Source organism: Paramormyrops kingsleyae, chromosome 14, assembly GCF_048594095.1.
Source record: "Paramormyrops kingsleyae isolate MSU_618 chromosome 14, PKINGS_0.4, whole genome shotgun sequence".
NCBI lineage: Eukaryota > Metazoa > Chordata > Actinopteri > Osteoglossiformes > Mormyridae > Paramormyrops > Paramormyrops kingsleyae.
Genome location: NC_132810.1, coordinates 12,479,598 through 12,500,492, shown reverse-complemented (window position 1 = coordinate 12,500,492; position 20,895 = coordinate 12,479,598). Strand labels below are relative to the sequence as shown.

At 40.8% G+C, this 20,895-nt stretch overlaps 1 protein-coding gene across 1 annotated transcript; it reads left to right on the top strand.

Moving 5' to 3' along the window:
- The first annotated feature begins 10,023 nt into the window (after positions 1-10,023).
- On the top strand, positions 10,024-20,093 carry LOC111837020 (galectin-5-like). The gene is made up of 5 exons (XM_023798768.2): positions 10,024-10,080; positions 15,862-15,909; positions 16,558-16,646; positions 18,222-18,390; positions 19,393-20,093. The coding sequence occupies exons 2-5, from the start codon at positions 15,871-15,873 to the stop codon at positions 19,549-19,551; spliced, it is 456 nt and encodes a 151-aa protein (XP_023654536.1). The 5' UTR covers positions 10,024-10,080; positions 15,862-15,870; the 3' UTR covers positions 19,552-20,093.
- The last annotated feature ends 802 nt before the right edge of the window (positions 20,094-20,895 follow it).

Below are 20,895 nucleotides of genomic sequence, written 5' to 3'. Positions count from 1 at the left end.
CATTTTTCATTCCTCAGATCAGGAGTTGCCAACTTCACCTCTTACTGTGCTTCATTTCTTCACCTGTATGGACTACTTTCGTGTTCGTGTTTCACAAACAAAGATGACGTGTTTTGTAGGTGGAGCGTAAGTGGTGGCAGAAAGAGACAGATCAGAAGTAGCGGTATTTAGGTGTATAAGCGCCAAAATCATATATGAACACAGTAATCCGGACAACATCTCCTTTTATTGTAATGCTTTGCTAGCAAAATATAAATAATCTTACATTAATAAATTAATGCTTAGCATTGGAGTTAGGTTTCCTGATCCATACTCACTGTCGGATCAGTGGGTCAAGGACCCAACTAAATGACCCAAGTTACGGTGGTCAGACGTGCATTTTCGTCCATCTGGTTGAAAAACCAAGCGTGTACAGAAAAGAAAATTAAGGAATTTAAATGCCTTGAGGCATACAGTTTCATTCTTTGTGGTCGTGTCCAGGACCTTGAATACAGAGATTTGTCCAATGACTACAGACTAGCCAGCGGCAAGGACATAAAACCCAACTGTACAAAACATGGGCTATTATGAACAATTTGAACAATTATATAACAATCATATTCTGACAGCAAATTGCACTTGCAGGACTGGGTGAGGATACATTTATATATACATTACTGCTGTTGCTATTATTTCTAGATAGAGACTATTGATCCTGAAAGAAATGCTGTTAGTTTATAGTAGGAACAGTAAGAATAGAGAATTAATATAGAATGAACATTACAATAAGCTATATAATATGGATACATAAAAATGTCTATGTGAAAATGTTACTGCTATTTAAAGTATAATATTATTTTATGCTATGGGGTTAATTCAGTGTGCCATCTGAATTATGTGTGTGAATATTATCTACACTTGTTGAGTTTCAAATGTTCTGTTTGACGGTGATATCCTATAAAAAGATTTTCTGTTTTGGCAACCAACAGCACAACATAATTTATTTCTTTATTTTAGGGTCTTTGCCCATTTGCTTCCGTTTGTTTCTTCTGTTTTTCTGCCATCACTTTGTACGCAACATCCTGTGACATTATCATTTTATCCACTCAAAATTGGTCTATTGAGTCTAGTGAAATATGGCCACCTTGGCCCTTATATGAGAAGTATACAGCTGTAGCCGCCATTTTAAGACGCTGCCATTCTCAGCCCCCTACCAATTCACACATGCACAGAACAATTTGTTATGATCCTGCATGCGCAAGAGAGAATAAAATAAAAGAATTAAATGATTATCATTGAACATACCGTTCAATGCCGCAGTACCAATTCAGTCCTGATGTAAATGTATTTCATGTATCAAGAATCAATAATGCAACAGATAATGCGGAAGATGTTTCCAAAACATTAAAATATCCAGAATGCTTCAGATTTTAAGTGATCAATAAATATCTAGTTATAGTTGACAACTGGTGATATAAAAAAAAAACGGTATTTGAATTTGTATGCATAACCAATAAAATATCTAATGAATATATAAAATTTTTAAATATATAATACATTGACAATCATGAAACATAGATTGTGCAGAAATATATGCGTAGGACATTTTTCCCCAAACACGTTAAACAGATAAACTTCACTTTGAAAACTTGTGAAATGGATAAAGAACGTTTCTTTGTTGTCTGCACAATCCAACCGGATGGGGCCTGAGAAGGGTAGTGACAGCCGTATATTATTGCCTTACTCCTTATACCCCTCTAGGAAACTATACTGACCCCAAGAGGGCAGGGGTATAATTACAAATAAGTAAAGAAAATATCTGGTGGCAAAACAGTGTTTGTTACATATCATCTGGGACTGTGTCGCTATTTTAATGGAAACATAACACGTGGGAAGATGTGAACGTGATTCCTACTGTTACTTAATGACAAAACAAAGAAGTTATGGCGATGAAATGCTATTGTTTTTCATCCAAAGATGCTCCCCCTAGTGGCACATGCCAGTTACTTCAGATTGCCATGCTGCAGGGAAAATACGATGTCTGGAAGCGCACTCAGAATCCAACGCTTTGTATAAGCGTATTTTTCACAACGCTGTAAGCATTACACTGCTGAGAGAACGTGAATGCAATATCTACTATTCATTAATAAAAAATAAACGATTGAAAACCTGATGTGCAACGAATGCTATCATAGCTATTCCAAAGACGCTCCCTCTAGTGGTACATGCCAGTTACTTCAGATTGTCATGTTGTTTTAAGAAATGGGACGTCCAGTTGGCAAATATACTGCAGTATAACATAAACAATATGGCAATATGCATATGAATTTCAATTCAATTTTATATGGCGTCTTTCACAACAGTCGTCACAAGGCACTTGACATGGATGTGTTGTAATACATTAATACATTACAACATCATTTGATAGAGTAATACATAACGGCAAGTAAGTCATTGTGTGTGTGTGTGTGTGTGTGTGTGTACACATCTGTCCCTATACTGAAAGCCAGCCAGTCCCTCGATCAATTGGCGCTAAGTCAAAGTGAAATCATTAATTCTGCAATATGTACAGTACAGAGGATTGAAATTACATTATGCTCAGACCCCATAGTGAGTGCATTAACAACGACAATTATGACAGACAAGCAAACGGTGAAATCACTCTGCTGAACCTGGGATTTAAACCAGCAACCGGCACAGCATTCTTAAGGCCAATTCATACCTCATGATACATTGCATATTGAGCCATATTAAGGTAATATGGGGTAACACTTTATTTTGAAATCTTTACAACAAAATTAGCCAGGACCTACCCCCTCCCCCTCCCCCTCCCCCAGTGAATTTTATGGGCAAGATTTCAAAATACCAGAATAGTGTTGCTTTTTAAAATACCACATACCTTGGTGTGTCTTGACAGTATGAACTGGAATATGCGGGTACCTCCAACCCTCTTCTTATCTTATCTCATCTCACCATAACTACTACAACAACAACTATTCTTCCTCTACTCTTTTGTCATTGACTGCTAATCTGTGAAAGTTGGTGCTGCCACCTGCTGGAAATACCTCATCAATAATCTTGCATGTGCGCTCGACATACACAGACACACAATTTCTGCTAGACAAAAACACCTGGGCCATCAACTGCAGCCTTCCGCAGCCAACCGCTGATGATGACATTTACATCACTCCCCCCCTCTTGTATGACCAAAAGCACACACAGAAAAGTAAAGAATGAATTGGCCTGAAATGTGAGGTGAGCCTGGAACGCTCAGAGTGACCATACCCCCCAGCCCGATCTAACTGGCTAGAATACTGACAGCTGCTTCAATTTACTCCTGTTTACAGGTAATACAAAACTGGGTGACCCGGTTTTATCGGTGCGAGGTTTTGTCTTGTTATGACAGATTGCTGGGCGTTTCTCTGCCCCATTTCTCCCTGGTTGCATGAGTTTCCTCCTTCTTCAACCTCCCAATTTGTATCTGCGTGCTAGATGGTTCTCAGCTTGGAACGGGTTACATCCCACAGCACATGGCTCCTGTCATCCTCCAGCTGGGACTTTCCCACCAAGACTATCCTGCAGGAATATGACGTCTTCCTCAAGGTTCTCAATAAGTCTAATTTACTGCCACACTGTTAATGACACTGTGCCATGGACCTCTTACCCAGATCCCCGTGTCCCAAATGTCGGGTGTAACCCCAGGCAGTGAAGAAATATGCAGAAGAAGTTTTGCAATCTGGCTTTACCAGCCCATCTACTTCACCTGCCACCTCGGGGTTTTTTTATGCTGTGCCCATGTATTGACTACTGGGCTCCTATAAAAGTCACAGTAAAATGCAGCTTCCAGCTTCCCCAGACCATGGCAGCTTTGCAGCAAGTCTGTAAGGCAGGATTTTTTTTTCCAAGTTAGACCTGTGGAGTGCTTCTAACTACATTTGTATAAGGGAGGGAGATTAGTGGAAGACCGTGTTTATAATCACCCATAAACACCACAAATACCAGGTTATGCGGGATGGGCTCGCTAATGTCCCCTCAGGTTTCCAGTCATTCATGAAAACCATCTTCCATGACTTCAGAGATTGGTGACTAATAGCCTATATCAAACTATTTATTTATTCCAAAAATATGACTGAACTTGTGAAACACATCAGGCAAGTTCTACAGAGACTTTGGGAAAATCCCTTGTTCTTCAAAGCTGTGAAATGTGAATTTAATGTGCAATTACTGACAGTGGCTGTTCAGATGGATCCCAGTAAGACAGTCACAGTCTCTGAGTGGCCCAAACCCTGAACCAAATAAGGAGTTAAAACACTTCCTGGATTTGCTCATTTCTACCGCTGCTTTACTCATGGTTTCAGTGTGATCACCACCCCCCTCACAAAGACTGCATACCGCTTAGTGACCTGGACCCCAGAGGCAGAAGCCACATTTCACTGGTTAAAGCGGGCATTTGTGAGCACTCCCATCCTGAAACAACCTGATTTTGACCAGCCTTTTGTGGTTGAAGCTGACTCTTTGGATGCCGGGGTGGGAGCAATCCTCTCACAGTGAAATGCCGCACCTCCTCAATCACATCCCTACTGTAAATTATCTGACACTGAATGTAATTATGATGTTGGGAACTAAGAGTTGTCAGCCATTACACTGACAACCGTTTCAGGTCCTTACAGATCATAAGAACTGGGAGTATGTCAAGACCACTAAAGGACTAAACCCCCACCAGACTTGATTGGCCATGCTTTTTACACGTTTCATGCATATGGTCACACATTGTCCCGGTGAGAAAAACTCAAAAGTAGACGCCCTCTCGAGACAATTTGACCCAAAGCAGATATCCAGCACTTAGGACCCCATTCTTCCACCTGAATGTTTCATTACCCTAGTCAGGTCAGAAACAGATGCCCAGCAGCCACTGATCCCCACAACCCTCCCCAACATCCAGTCCATGCAAGCATTGAACAGAATAGGAGCAAGAACACACCCCTGATGAACCCCAGAATCCACTGAGAAGAACACAGAGGTTCTGAGCTTTAAACAGCTGCTCAAAGTAGCTGGCCCAGTAGGTCATAACTGCAATATCATCCGTAAGGACTGTTCCATCACCTGCCCTGACTGCAACCAAACAGATTCGGGTGTGATTAATGCTTCAATTCCTCTGTAAGCAATACGTGCGTCGCTAGATCACAGATGGTGTGTCATTTGCTCACAGATTCATCTAACAAATGCCTCCTTATCTTCCCTCAGAGCCCTCACACTCATCATTACATTCATTTATTTAACAGGTGCTTTTATCCAAAGTAAAGTGTGAAAGCAGAGCCAGCCAGTCCCTAGATCAATTGTAGCTAAGTCAAAGTGAAATCATTAATTCTGCAATATGTACAAAACACACAGAGGATTGACATTACATTATGCTCAGACCCCATAGTGAATGCATTAACAACGACAAGCAAAACAGACAAGCAAATGGTGAAATCACTCTGCTGAACCTGAGATTTAAAGACACAATTTCTGCTAGACAAAAACACCTGGGCTATCAACTGCAGCCTTCCGCAGCCAACCGCTGATGATGACATTTACATCACTTCCCCCCCCTTGTATGACCAAAAGCGTACATGGAAAAGTAAAGTATGAATTGGCCTGAAATGTGTGGGTGAGCCCGGAACGCTCACAGTGACCATACCGCCCAGCCTGAACTAACTGGCTAGAATACTGACAGCTGCTTCAATTTACTCCTGTTTACAGGTAATACAAAACTGGGTGACCCGGTTTTATCGGTGCGAGGTTTTGCCTTGTTATAACAGATTGCTGGGCGTTTCTCTGCCCCATTTCTCCCTGGTTGCATGAGTTTCCTCCTGCTTCAACCTCCCAATTTGTATATGCATGCATCCTACAGCATATGGCTCCTGTCGTCCTCCAGCTGGGACTTTCCCACCAAGACTATCCTGTAGGAATATGACGTCTTCCTCAAGGTTCTCAATAAGTCTAATTTACTGCCACACTGTTAATGACACTGTGCCATGGACCTCTTACCCAGATCCCCGTGTCCCAAATGTCGGGTGTAACCCCAGGCAGTGAAGAAATATGCAGAAGAAGCTTTGCAATCTGGCTTTACCAGCCCATCTACTTCACCTGCCACCTTGGGGTTTTTTTGTGGAATTTTGGTGGGATTTTTAAGACCAGATCGCAAAGCCTTTGCAACAAGACTTTGCCCCATCCGATGTCCCTGTGGGTAGGATCTACATACCCGCTGCCCTGCAATCAAAAATAATCCAGTGGGTTCATATTTCACTGGGTTCAGGGCATACTGGAATCAGACGGACCACCTAGCTGGTGAAGCAGTAATACTGGTGGTTATCCCTGAAAGACGACATCTGTGACTATGTCACCTATTGCCCCACCTGTGCTTAATCCATGCCCCCACAGATAATGGCAGCTGGGCAGCCACCCCCCACTGCCTGTTCCACAGCTGTACGGTAATAAATTCCATGGATATGTATTCTTTGAGTAGGTCTGACTATTGTGTGATATTTACTGTGTCTGGTTTTCCAGTTTAACAGGATAGTTTTCTTGCCGATAGCTAAAGCAACCAGTATGGGTTCTGCATCTTTGATTGGTGGGGTTATACTTGAGAGATCTCCAAGTAGACAAATGGAAGGAGATAGTGGGATGCTACAGCTCAGTATAGAGGAGATTCCGTTAGTGATTTCTTTGCAGAAACTTTGAATTCGTGGGCAGAGCCAGAGGGAGTGAAAGTAGGTGTCTGGGGTGCGTAGTGCACAGAGAACGTGTCCGTTTCTAAAAAGCCCATTTTATACATCTTGTGCAGGGTGATGTGTGCTCTGTGAATTATCTTATATTGAAAATTGCAGATTAAGAACTTTTGAGGTTTGTAAGGTTATGGCCCATAGATTTCTTATTTGTAGGAGAAAGAAACAATGCAGATTATTCTATATGGATAAGATGACCAAAACAGAAGGAAATAGATTGAAGACCTTTTGCAGGTTAGTGTTTTTAGTGATATTGAAGGTGTTACTGCATATTTGGGTCCGGAATTCAGTGTTTGTTGTTGATGATAGGTTCTTTTACCAGGCTCCGATTGGGATGGAAATTGTTGTGTCTACATTGCATATTAGCTTGTATAATTTTGTGTCTTTGTGTATTTTGTGACACTTTGTGTCAGTTATTTTTTAGATTTCTTCTACAAGTGGAGATGGTAGTAAACCCACCAGGCCCACGTCCTACACAACCCATCCCTTTTCTGTTTCCCAGTCAGCTGTCTCAACAAGTCCCGTTATCGCCCTTCCCTTTCAGTTCCTCTGCCCCATTTCAGTCCTGGTCTCATGTCCCTGGTCCTTTCCCTCGCCCTGCTCCTTTTGTTCCCTTCCCTTCTGGTTCCCCTACTCCGTTCTGTTTTACGCCTCATGCCCCTGATCCTGTCCCTCAGTCTCCTTGTTTGTTCCTGGTCCCCAAGTTCTGCCTCCTGCCATGTTCCCTCGTCTAGTGTTCTTGTCCCAGCTCCTGGTGTCTGCCTTATCTGTCTTTGTTCCCCTCCTGTTTGAGTTCTTCGTTTTGTCTGTCCAGTTCCTTGATTTTCATTAGTGGTTTCCCTTGTTGTTTTGTAGTGTTCCTAGTGTTTTCTGTTTTTGTTAATAAACCCTGTTTTGTCCTGTGAGCCGCAAGAGGGTCGTCCACCTCCTTCCCAGCCTGCACCATGCCACGCCGTCGCCCCAAATCCGGCCTGATCCATGACAGCAATACAGTATCTCTCCAGTATTTTATGTGTCCTTGTTAAGGCCGGTTTGTTTCAGCCCGATGCACCCTCCTTCACACCGGTGCCTCCTCCTCCTCCAATGGACATAGACAGTGCTCATGCCTACACGGTCTGTGTCCTCCTGGGCTCTCATTGATATCAGGGAAGTCTGCAATACTTGGAGGACTGGGAGGGCTACAGCTCTGAAGAACAGTGTTGGGTGCCATCATTTGATATCCTGGTCCCGACACTGACCCAGGACTTTCATAGGGCACACCCATACTGCACTGCACCTCGCCCCTGGCTCGCTCTCCTAAGTGACGTGCACAGGTGCCTGGAGTCACCAGTGTAGGAGGGGGTACTGTGAGGATGGGCCCGGATCTCTCACAGCGACCACACCTCCTAAACCAGTCTAACTTGCCAGAAAACTGATAACTGCTTCCCTTTAGCCCTGATTACACTGCACAACTATTTTTTTAAAAGTTTTGCTTCCTGAAAGGTTTTTGCTGATTGTGACAGGTGCACAAATATAGTTTTGGTTTTGCTGCACCACGTAGGAACTCTGACAAATAGACAGTCAACTGTTTACCGGCAATAACGTATTTAATCGCGTTTATGTTTCTCATACACTATTAAATTCAACATAATTAGAAGTGTTTTGCTCTTGTTTTTCATTTGTATTCAATGTCAGGTGCATCACGTTGCAGTGTTAAACAGTATTCAGCAGAAATATTCATACCTGGTGACATCAAACACCATTCCTGCAGTCTCAAACCCAACAATTCAGCTTTTGCTTTCAACAGACCCGAATCTCTGACCAGAATGTTTGATTCTCACTGTGTTATGAGATGTGGATCACCTGATGAGCACGGTTCAAAATCTGGATCACTGTCACTGCCAGTTCCCTGCATTGCAGTTTCTTCATCTGGTTTGTCTAAGGTACATTCCTCTGGTGGTTTCGGAATTGGAAGACTGTTATCATGTGGCATGGGTCCAATTGCTGAAGGCAGAGTAGGGTATTCAACTGACTTCTTGTTTTTGGTAGAGAAACCAGACACATTAGTCAAACAGAAGTAACAGTCCATCACATGGTCTTTCTGTTCTTGCCATATCATCGGGACAGCAAACGAGATTGTCTTTCGAGATGGTATGCTTTCTTCACAAGAGCAGTCATTGAGCGTCTCTGAGGCGTAATCGTATATTCGCAAGAAATTCAGCAGAATGTATCGAGGCTGTTACGACATTGACGAGACCTATCGACCGACACCAATCGTCCTGCAAACGTCTATAGCATCTAGCTTACTTGTTACATTGCTACTGAGGCACTGCTACATTCTGAAACAATACAAACCCACCATCAGGTCTATATTAACCCAATGAGCAGCATCTGTGTATGCAAGCCGCTTTTATAGCCTGCTGAGGCAATGTCAGGCTGGCTCTGGCCTGGCCAGGCATGCCCAGGCTCCAAACTTCCACAGAAGAGTTTCTAACCTGGCCTGATTCCATGTCTAGACATGCCCAGACTGTACAAAACACTGTTGTTAGGTCTCTTACAGAAACTAACATTTTTGGACACAAAAATAAGAAAAATACGTGACAAAACTGTAGATTTTGATGAAAAGGTACATAATGGGCAAATTTGGATGTGATCAGCCGCCAAAAATCTATAAGGAACACCCAACAGTGTTCAAGAACCAAAACCTTTGTTGTGCAGTGCTATCGGTATTATAAAACCAGGTGAACCAGTTATTTTGCTGTAAGGTTTCATATTCTTGTACCAGACTGCCATGCATTTCTCTGCTCCGTTTCATTCTGGCTGCATAAGTTTCCTTCTGTGTCCTTTTGTATACCTGTTCTCCCAGACTCCCAAGCAGCGACTGATCCCAACCCCCATCTAGGTGTGCCTGCAGAGTGTCTCGCTTTCCTCGTGTCCCCACTAGTGTTTGCCTTTTCCCTCACTCCCCTAGACAGACTACCTGGCTTTCTGATCTCTGCTAACGACCCCAACTTTTATTCCCTTCCAGTGATTTGGCTCTTTTTCTGTGCCATATAGTTTGTATAATAGCTTGTATGACACTAACCCACTGAACCCAAAACAACGAGGTAGATGCAGGAAACAGCGATCAGTCATACTTTTACATTTATTAATTTAGCAGATGCCTTTATCCAAAGTGAAGTACTCAAATTACAATATTCAAGTGTTTTGGTGCTGCATTGTACTTTGTAATGGATCTTTCACAGGTGTGGTTATCAGGAAGAAGGAGTGGCCAGTGTAGCAGCAGGGTATAAATGTGCCGGCCTCTTTATCTCTCTGCATTCATCTGGACAGAGCTGAGCAGCAACCTTACCTAGTAGGTAACATCCCTGTTTCACCTAGTTTGACTTCTTTTTAATTGTGGCTTTATGCTATGTGCAGGTTTAGACACTGACATGTGGGTTACATTTTCTTGTATTTAGGACTGTGATTGCGTATGGGTGATTATACTAAAACTTACAATTTTTATTGTCCCTACAAAAACTGCTCAGTAAATCTCAATAAACAATCAAGTATTTTCTAATTTTGTTTTCCTGATATATTTTAACATAAAACATCTTATTCATTTGTTTGTTTTTACAGCATTTTAAAACAAAAATGGTCATTATAAGAATTAAGTGTACTTTGTACTGCATTATGAAGGTATTTATAGTGTATTATAGATGAGCTTCATAAAGCCTTCATAATGCATAATAAACATGACTATAATGTGTTATGACTCTTAATAAATATTTATAGCCATCTTTATAATATTTTATGAATGTGTAATGATGCATTATATATATAGGCATTCATATGACTGCTTTAAGTAAAGTGCTATATATTTCTGGCAAACCTGTGAGGACTATCTGGTACATCTTTGATGACATTTGAAGACTGATTGCTGGTCCTGTTAGGGTATGATCATGTTATGTAGAAATACGAAAAGACATCTGGTCAGTACTTGTTGGGTCGCTAGACAGGAATGTTACATGAAGTGATGGTTACCATTTAGGGTTTGCGCACATTACATTGGAGAAAAAGGAAATACTGAATGATGCAGGTGTGAGTTTATGTTTTGAATAAAACTTTTGGTTAACATTGACATCCACCTTATAATTTTTCATTATCTTTTATGCTAAAATTCGGACGGAAATTTATAAATTCAATCTATTTTTTGGTTCTGTTGAATTAAAGTTTTATTAATGTCCCTCATAATAATCCAAACTCAATTATACCTATTTTACTAATTTAAATAAGCAGTATAACCAATGTGGTAACTGTTGTCAGCCCTGTTACTGAGGTGTCAACCCTGTAACATGTATAAAATTCTAATATAATTTAAAAAATGAAAAGACAATTGTAGAATCAACTTATTTTATAAGGTAAGTAAGAGAGACCAGTTATCCAGCCTAAGAGATTGGGAAATGATTCTTTTGTTTTCACGACCTTTTCTTAAAAGAAAAGATTCTGTGAAAGCGTTAGTTGTAAATGAGCATATTTATCCATGAAAAAAAGTAAATTACTTAATATTCTCACTTAAAACCACAATTAATGTATCTTTCATAGTATAACAAATTTCTTCTAAATATGGATTTTAAACATTTTTAAACAGTTCTTGATATGTCAGTAAGAGGGCTGATGAAACAGACAATGACATTGATTATTTGTAAAAATAATCACCATTGTGAAGAAATGTAGTCAAATGAAGGAGAAAGGGTAGTTAATTTAATTTAAGAAGTGGGTATTGCATCGTCAGCCTTTCATGCAGTTGGCATTGTGAAATGTGATTGGATACCTGTTGTGAGGAGAAGTTAGTGACTACAGTACCTTTCTGTAGGTCCCGTTTCACATTAAAACAATGCAACACTGCAAACATGAAGGTGTGTTTGTTGACTGATGCATGTGTACAGATAAGTTAGTGTTTCCTTCTACCATGTGTCCAACCTTGTAAATATTTAATTTTAGCACCTTAAATGATATTTTATTCAGCACATTCATTTTTCAGTTTGAAGGACTGCCTAGAATTGCTATCTCAATTATCCATTATTCAATTAGGTACATAATTTCATTTCATTCATTATCCTCCACGCTAGCAGGATAATGTAAGTAGAAAATCATTTTTCTTTAGAAAAATAAACCACTATTGATTAAGATAAAAATGACTGACATCCACAGACTCGCCCCAGATTTAAACACAGATCTATCTGTAACCCCTAGACCAAAAAATTAAGCAATTTACAATTAAACACTTTAGTCACAGTTACATTTTAATCTACAATGAAATATGAAATTTAATATTTCTCAGTATCAGGTGAAATGGGCTGATCTCTAACTGTGTTCATAAAAACTCACTGCGTGAGGAGTGCTCTGCAAAAGCAGCAGTGAAACCCTCCCTCTCCACCCTGCATTCAGTAGTATGACTACCTGCTTATTCCCTAGAAGATATGCTGTACTAAAAATGTCATGAAAATCAATTCAATTCAAATTCAATTCAAAATTGAATTTCAGTTCAATTAAAAAAACTTTATTTGTCCCCGAGGGGCAATTAAGGCACACAGGGCAGTTAAACATGGACACAGTGACGTAAAGTGCAACAATGATTACAGTGTTCTGTGCAAAATTGCAATCAATCAGGTAGATGGGAGCTGAATAAATATATAAAAGGGAGGGATTGTTAGTGGGCATGGGAGGGGGGGTCAAGTGCAGAATGAATGACGGGTTCCAGTGCAGGGAGGTGGGGGGGAAATATCAATAGTCTCATTCACAAAATATTGGTGAGGGAACATAAAAGACTGTATGTCTCCTGTTAGCAGTGACGCACTGATTTGGACATAAAGATAAATCGCAGTGCTTGCTTAGTCTTATCAGGTTCCAGTCAACGCATGATCCAAGATCATATATGATTACGATGATTCTAATTTTCTTTTTGGCACAGAGTGTAGCTGCCTGGCAGCAATGGCTGCCCTCGTCTCCTTTCTCCTGTGCTGTTTGCAATATGCAAATGTGCAGGATATTATGATTGTCTTGCGTTTGCATTTTTTGAAAGAATGCAGATTGTTACGATAGATTAAAGGACATAAGAATTATTATAAAGAAGGTACTATGCTGGGTTAGTTTCATGACTTGTGAGAGAGTCAATTAGGGTGATAAGGCTGGAGTTACAGTCAGATAGTTGGATTCCACTTTTTTAGTACTGATGGTACTTTGTTCTGAAAAACAATTATTTCCTGTCATAATATGGAACATTAGTCAGAACAGTGCGCATTTAAACATTGCAAAACAAGCATAAATTGTGTCATATACATTATACATTTATTTTTTTGGATATGGATTTAAAATGACACTCACTACCTTTTTGGAGCATCATACAATATAGCATATTATTAAACATAGTACATAGTACATATTGAAAGGCCCGTGATATGTTGACAATTACTTTTTATATTTTGCAGATAAAAAGAGGAAATGGATATAAATAGCAATAGTTTTATATTTATTCTATCTATCCCAATGTCCTTTTAAATGCCTATGTGTCCATTCTGGTATCTGGGTGCAAAAAGACACTCAAAATGAGGTGAAGGATTAAAGAAAGTAAAAGCTGCAAGACATACTTCATAGTAACCTGCAATTGCAGTGACGTAATTTGAATTCAAGACCAATCAGAACTAGTACTCCTGCCTCAATGTTTTGGTGTTTGAAAGCAGCTGATGCATGATACAAAGATCTATTGTTAAATATAATACACTTGCTTACATAAACTATATAGACAAAAGTATTGGGCCACACCTCTTAATCTTTGAATTCAGGTGTTTCATTCAGATCCATTGCCATGGCATAAAATCAAGCACCTGGCCATGCAATCAGGTATACAAGCATTTGTGAAAGAATAGGTCCTTCAGAAGAGCTCAGGGAATTCAAGCTTTTGATGTTGTCCCCCACAAGAGGCTCTTACTTAAACTCAAAGCGACAGGTATTTTAGGAACTGTAGCCACCTGGATTGATAACTGGTTAACAGATAGGAAGCAGCGAGTAGTTATAAGAGGCACAATGTCACAGTGGGCCTGCGTTCATAGTGGGGTACCGCAGGGTTCAATTTTAGGACCACTATTGTTCCTAATTTACATAAATGATATAGACACCAATATATACAGAAAACTGGTGAAATTTGCAGATGACACCAGGGTGGGTGGTGTAGCAGATACTGAACTAGCGGCTCAGCAGCTACAGCGGGATCTTGATTTAATTAGTGACTGGGCCGATACCTGGCAGATGAAATTTAACATAGACAAATGTAAGGTACTCCATGTAGGGAGCAGAAATATAAAGTACAGGTATTTTATGGGACCTACTGAAATAAAGGTAGCTGATTATGAGAAAGACCTTGGTGTGTATGTTGATGCTTCCATGTCTCATTCTCGCCAGTGCGGGGAAGCAATAAAAAAGGCCAATAGGATGTTGGGGTATATCTCCAGGTGTGTGGAGTTTAAGTCAAGGGAGGTAATGCTAAGATTATACAATTCCTTGGTGAGACCTCACCTAGAGTATTGTGTGCAGATTTGGTCACCATATCTTAAAAAGGACATTGCGGCCTTAGAAAAGGTGCAGTGTAGGGCAACAAAAATGATTCCTGGTCTTAGAGGAATGTCATACGAGGAAAGGTTAGTTGAGCTAAATCTGTTCAGCCTCAAGCAAAGGAGACTGAGGGGGGACATGATCCAGGTCTACAAGATTCTAACAGGTTTGGATGCTGTTCAACCGAATAGTTACTTCAGCATTAGTTCAAATACAAGAACTCGTGGCCAAATTAGCGGGAGAACATTTCAAACTGGATTTAAGGAAGCACTTCTTTACACAGCGTGTAATCAGAGTATGGAATAGTCTTCCTGATAACATAGTGCAAGCTGAATCCTTGGGTTCCTTTAAATCAGAGCTAGATAAGATTTTAACAACTCTGAGCTATTAGTTAAGTTCTCCCCAAGCGAGCTCGATGGGCCGAATGGCCTCCTCTCGTTTGTATAGTTCTTATGTTCTTATAGTACTATCATAGTATGCTACCTTTGCAAAAAGTCAGTTTGTGAAATTTCTTCCCTGCTAGATATTCCACAGTGAACTGTAAGTGGTATTATTACAAAGTGGAAGTGTTTAGGAACAACAGATACTCAGCCACAAAGTGGCAGACCACGTAAAGGAACAGAGCGGGGTCACCAAATGCTGAGGCCCATAGTGCATAAAAGTCACCAATACTCTGTTGACTCAATTACTGCAGAGTTCCAAACTTCCTCTAGAATTAACCTCAGCACAAAAACTGTGCACCAGGAGCTTCATGGAATGGGCTTCCATGGCCGCGCAGCTGCATGCAAGCCTCATATAACCAAGTCTCAGATAGAGTGGTGTATAGCACGCCACCACTGGACTCTGGAGCAGTGGGAACGGGTTCTGTGGAGTGACAATCATGCTTCTCTGTCTGGCAGTCTGATGAACAAGCCTGGGTTTGGCAGATACCAGGATAATGTTACCGGCCTGACTGCATTGTGCCAAGTGTAAAGTTGGGTGGAGGAGGGATAATGGTATTGGGGTTGTTTTTCAGGGGGTGGGCTAGGCCCCTTAGTTCCAGTGAAGGGAACTCTCAGCATACCCAGACATTTTGGACAATTCTATGATTCCAGTATTGTGGGAATACTTTGGGGAAGGCCCTTTTCTATTCCAGCATGACTGTGCCTTCACTTGTATCATCAGTGCCTGATCTTACAAACGCTCTTCTGTATCAATGGGCAAAAATTCCCACAGACACTCTCCATAATCTTGTGAAAAGCCTTCCTGAAAGACTGGCAGCTGTTATAGTTGCAAAGGGGGGACCAACTCTATATTGATGCCTATGGATTTAGAATGTGCTGTCATGTTCCTGTAGGTGTAATGCCCAGGTGTCATAATACTTTTGTCCATGTAGTGTATTACTATAGCTTACTTTAACAAATGGCAGTGTATATGATGTCATGGCATACATGTTACTTCTGTTGCATTCCATTCTGTGTGCAAGATATACTGACATCGTTAGGATCTATTGCTGACTGACTCGTATGCCATTGACTGTGGTTGATGGTCTTCCTCCAAACAGGGCATTGACATGACTGACCCCGAGCAATCATTCGCTGGCCCACCACTGGTAAGAAAGAGCATTCATTCATTCAAACGGTTTGTAATACAATCCATTATAGATCTTTTGGAGAGTAAGTAGCTATATCAAACTCATGGGGGTAAGACTGGACTCAAAAATCAAGGATTTCAAAGATCGCAATCAGAAGTCTTTTATATCTTGCATGTTATGCTAATTTGAAATCACAAACATAAACCAAGACAGCTAAGGTAACCAGAAAATCCACGCCATCCCGGAAACTTTGAGCTAGTACAGGATTTGTAAATCGACATTTCAAATAAAAGAATCTGGATTTCACATAAGCACCGAGCTCTTGCTCATATTATCACGTTTGGGTCACGAAACGTTGTTGTGAAAGCGCTGGGTGAGTCTTTCAATCAAGGAAACAAACCAGTTAAACACAAGAAAAATTAAACTGTTTAACCAAGCACAGGAGCCTTCTAGTTTTAAAGTATTTTGTAGCTCAAAGTGTCCTATCTGGCATGAATTATCTGGTCACCCTAATATAACTCTATTAATCAAGTAAGAACCATATTCCTGGTCAGGAGAAATATCACATTAGCTATAATGGATGTGAGACCCTTTGTGCAGAAATTCCAGTGACAGACATGTGGAGAGAGTGAGGCTCCACACTGAAGAGGCTTCTTCTTTTCTCAGACTGTGCCGTATGACACCAACATCCCGAGGGGATGCTACGACCAGCTGCTCATCACCATTACCGGGCAGTTCAACCCCGACGCCAGTGTGTCAGTATGCAAACCCCCCCCCCCCCCTGTTGTGAAAAAAAGTATCACTTACCTTATTATGAGACATACCTACAAACTCCAGTCACACAGGAAACAAAGTGCTTAACATACCCTGTCTACACAATAACTGGTAATGTGATATAGCAAATAATTACAGGATTTTGTTACTGTTTGTTTTTTTTTTAATCCACATCTTATGCCCTGTTCAAGCAGCTGGTTTTGCTAGGGAAAGATAACAAAACATTAAGTAATCAATATGAGGAAGGTGGCCATCTTGAATACATTAAAATCTCACGTGTACCGAATTGTTAGGTATGAATTATATGAGAAAATATTACAGTAAAGTAAGAAGTACATAAAGTACATATACCTGGAATTTCAGCCTGGAGCTATATTTGCAAATCAGTCCCGTAGTGTATTGTCAAAGATGCAAACAAACTCACATTACGTAGCTGGATGTAATGCTATACCAAAACTCAAACGAGAGCTTAACAAAAGCACTGTCTATAGGCAGTGCTCGGATACTTTGCATTTATCTTTGTGTCAAAGAGCACTTGTTGTTTACTGTTTCTATGCCAGCTGAAACCTCACAAATAAATGAACAGTCAAATGGGCAACACATCAAATTACACCTAGTACCTTGAGACCCTCACAACAGATGCACAGTCAGCTGACTCCTGGCCAATGAAAACACGCCATGCAAACACACGGTCAGCTGACTCCTGCTCAATGAAAACATGCCATGCAAACACACAGAAATTTAGTAAAACCAGTAAAACCTGTTAGAACCACCATCTATATTAGTCAGACCAAACATGAATGGAAATGTTTTTAATATAACTCAGAGAGGCCAAAATGAAAAGTGTGACAAAATGTAAATTATGGTCATCTGCTTCAGATAATTAGGATAAATTATGGTTAGATTACGGTTTTTAATGAAACACAAAACATGAGTGTCCAATAGTCCCAGCGCCAAATGTACAGAATGTTCCATGTTGGCCAAATTGTTGTTTCCTGGCACATAAAAGTACCTTTTGTCTTAAAAATGTATATTGCATTATTCCATTATATCCAGTCACTGGATTTCAGCAACAAACTATACAGTGGCCTGGAATGGAAAGGTGATTATTCATGAATACATATTTAATACATATGTAGGAAACAATCACACAGGAATGGGTAGCGCAGTATAGTGGAAAGTGGAAAATCTAGCACATCATTAACACAGCGAGGAATGTCCGAGGGAAACATTTTAAGTCCTGGAAGAATTTTAACCTTCTGCAAATTGCACGTATTTCTACCAGTTTTGCCACCTTGCACATGTACGGCCCGATTCATATTTGTTGTTCATCACTGTGCCAAGCATTACTATTTTACTACATAAATTTCACAGTAATACATGCATTATGTCATGCTACTTATACATACACAGAGTATATTAAAGATATATCATTTTTCAAGTCTTAACAGCTCTTTTGCATTGACTGAAGTAGGAAATAACTCATTCATGCCAAACCACACAGTTATTTTCAAAAGAGGCTAGAGGCACTGAGGTGTTTTTGTCTTGCGGAAAAGGTTCACGGTGGACCTGTGCCGCGGCGGCGACATCGCCATGCACATGAAGTTGCATTTCGACGACGATGGCGGGCAGAGTGTTGTACGTAACTCCATGGTGTCCGGCGAGTGGGGCACAGTGGAGCGAGAGCTGAGCTGCTTCCCTTTTGCCCGTGGTGATCCCTTTGAGGTAAATGCAGAGAACGCGACTGCTCCGGCAATGTCAAGCTGACAGATCTGCTAGTTCTCACGGCCCTGCAGCTTCGGATTATGTGTAATAAGTTAAAATCATCTTTTCCTTTATATAAAACTAGACCCAGAGCAAATACCTAATGTTTTAAATATGCCAGAATTTATACCGATATTCTGCATGTGTATATGTTTATGCATATACTGTATACTGCTTGTCCTACTGGGGGGGTGGGGGTTGGACATATCCCTGGCAGCATAGGGCTGAGGACCCCCTGGATGCCATGTAACTGACGACCAAGCACTGCTTACGAAATACTATTAAAATTCATTTTGCCTGGTGAAATTCTTTTTGAAACCTACTTGACAAAAACAGGATGGAGGCTGGAGGCATTGTAGTGCCATTCAACAAAACTAGTATTAACTTAAAACATATGTATTTTGTAGCAGATACAAAAAAAGAGAGTTTTTCTGGCTCTCAGCCACCATACTACACCTTCGTTGCTTTTCCACTAGCTTCCTTTCTGATTTTTGCCACTTCCAGTCACTGCAGGGGGTAGATGAGCTAGCATGAGTACCAGACAGACACCAGTCTGCTCCCTGCCAGGCTCATAAGAGCGAGACGCAGGTGCCAGCAGACCACAGCAGCCCTCCTGCAGTTCAAGTATGAAAACTAGGACCATGCCAGAACTGCCGGCTATGGTCTTTGGGTGACTTGACTCAATATTCAAACAAGAAAAACATTAAGACAATCTGCTGTGGTTTAAAAAAAAATTGTTCTGACATTCATGTCACAACTGGATGAACACAGTCAGAATGCAGTCATGCTGTATTTCTCTTGTTTAATCGCTTTTTTCCACCATTTTCTGAGAATTTTCATTTTGTGTGGAATACTTTGTGTGCATGTCTGTGCTGCAGTTGTACCAAATGCCCACATTTCCAATGTGTTTCTGGGAACACCAAGGCCATTGGGATGATACTCTTTGTTCATTCACCTTCACAGCTGAAGATCCTGTGCACCGATAGTGAATTCAAGGTGACAGGGAACGGCGATTACCTGTTCGAGTTCAAGCATCGCATCCAGGAGCTCGACTCCATCAATCATCTTGGCATCTATAACGATGCCACTCTCACTGGTGTCAGCATGGACACCTTGCCTTAAACCCAGAGGCACCACCAGAAATTTTAGGCCCCATGAAAGCATATCATGTTGGACCCCCAACTCAGACCAATCAAATTATGTTCCAAATATTTCAGGGCCCTGCAATTGTCCTAAGTTCCCCGTTCCCCCTTTACAACGGCCCTGCTTAAACCTTCCACACAGATTCCCATTTACTCTCCTTACTCATTCTTATCCGCTTATCCCATGCAATAACACTAGGTGGTGCTATTACTTTACAGTTAGTATAGCTGTTTTTACCATAGGTGTTTTACCAAACAAGATAAGATAGTTAGGTTATTAGAGGAAATTAATAAGTCCCAGGGAGCCTCTTTATGTTAACCAAAGGACAAACGTCAAAGACTAGCCCAACTTGACAGTAATTAAGCACCAAATTAGTATCTTTCATACAGCCATGTACTCTTCCCCTCCAATACAATGATTAATACTTTGCAAATGTATTCTGTATGTAAATGTGAATTCTGAGATGATGTTGGTGTTACATGTCTGTTTAAATTAATAAACATAATTACATACAGATGCAACATTTGTTCTATGTGGTTCATGGTTATAACATTATTGTGCATGTACATAAGTAACAAAGAGCTGGCTTCATTAAAATGCTACATTTTCAGTCACAATTTAAACATTTTCTTCATAATGTTCTGCAACCACTTGCCCCATGCAGGGTTGTGGGGGGTCCAGAGCCCATCCCAGAGGCTACTGGCACAAAGCAGGGAACAACCCAGGATGAGGCACCAACCCATTGCAGGGCACACTCACATACCATTCACTCACTCATACACACCTACAGGCAATTTGGGAATTCCAATCAGCTTCAGCATGTTTTTGGACTGGGGGGGGGGGGAGCCAGAGTACCTGGAGAAAACCCCACAACAAAACAGGAAGAACATGCAAGCTCCACACACATGGAGCCATGGCAGAGAGTCGAACCCTGGTCCCAGAGGTCCGAGGCGACAGTGTGAACCACTGCACCACCATGCTGCCTTCATAATCATGCTTTTGCCATTTTCACCCAAGGAATGTGAAATTCTTTTTAAAACGCATGTTGGAAATTCTGAAAGTGTTTTTCTGAAACTTTTGGATTGAAATACAATATTACTTCAGCCCTGCAGTCTTTCCATTAACAAGTGTGCTCTTGAAAGAATGACGTTCACTCATAAAATCATGTTCACACACTCAGTAAATGTTGGCAATTATGTTCAGAGCTTCCAAAACTTTGGCTACAACTTTCTGTTTACAGAACAGTCCTGTGAGACGGGATCTAGTAATTTTTCAAATGCGTCTGTAATACTCCCTTAAATAGGTGCCACTGTGGCAGCAAAA

Coding starts and splice junctions, on each gene's coding strand:
- LOC111837020 (XM_023798768.2), top strand. CDS start 15,871: ATGACTGACCCCGAGCAATCATTCGCTGGCCCACCACTG. Junction 16,647..18,221: donor TTCAACCCCGACGCCAGTGT/GTCAGTATGCAA, acceptor CTTGCGGAAAAG/GTTCACGGTGGACCTGTGCC. Junction 18,391..19,392: donor CCCGTGGTGATCCCTTTGAG/GTAAATGCAGAG, acceptor TCACCTTCACAG/CTGAAGATCCTGTGCACCGA.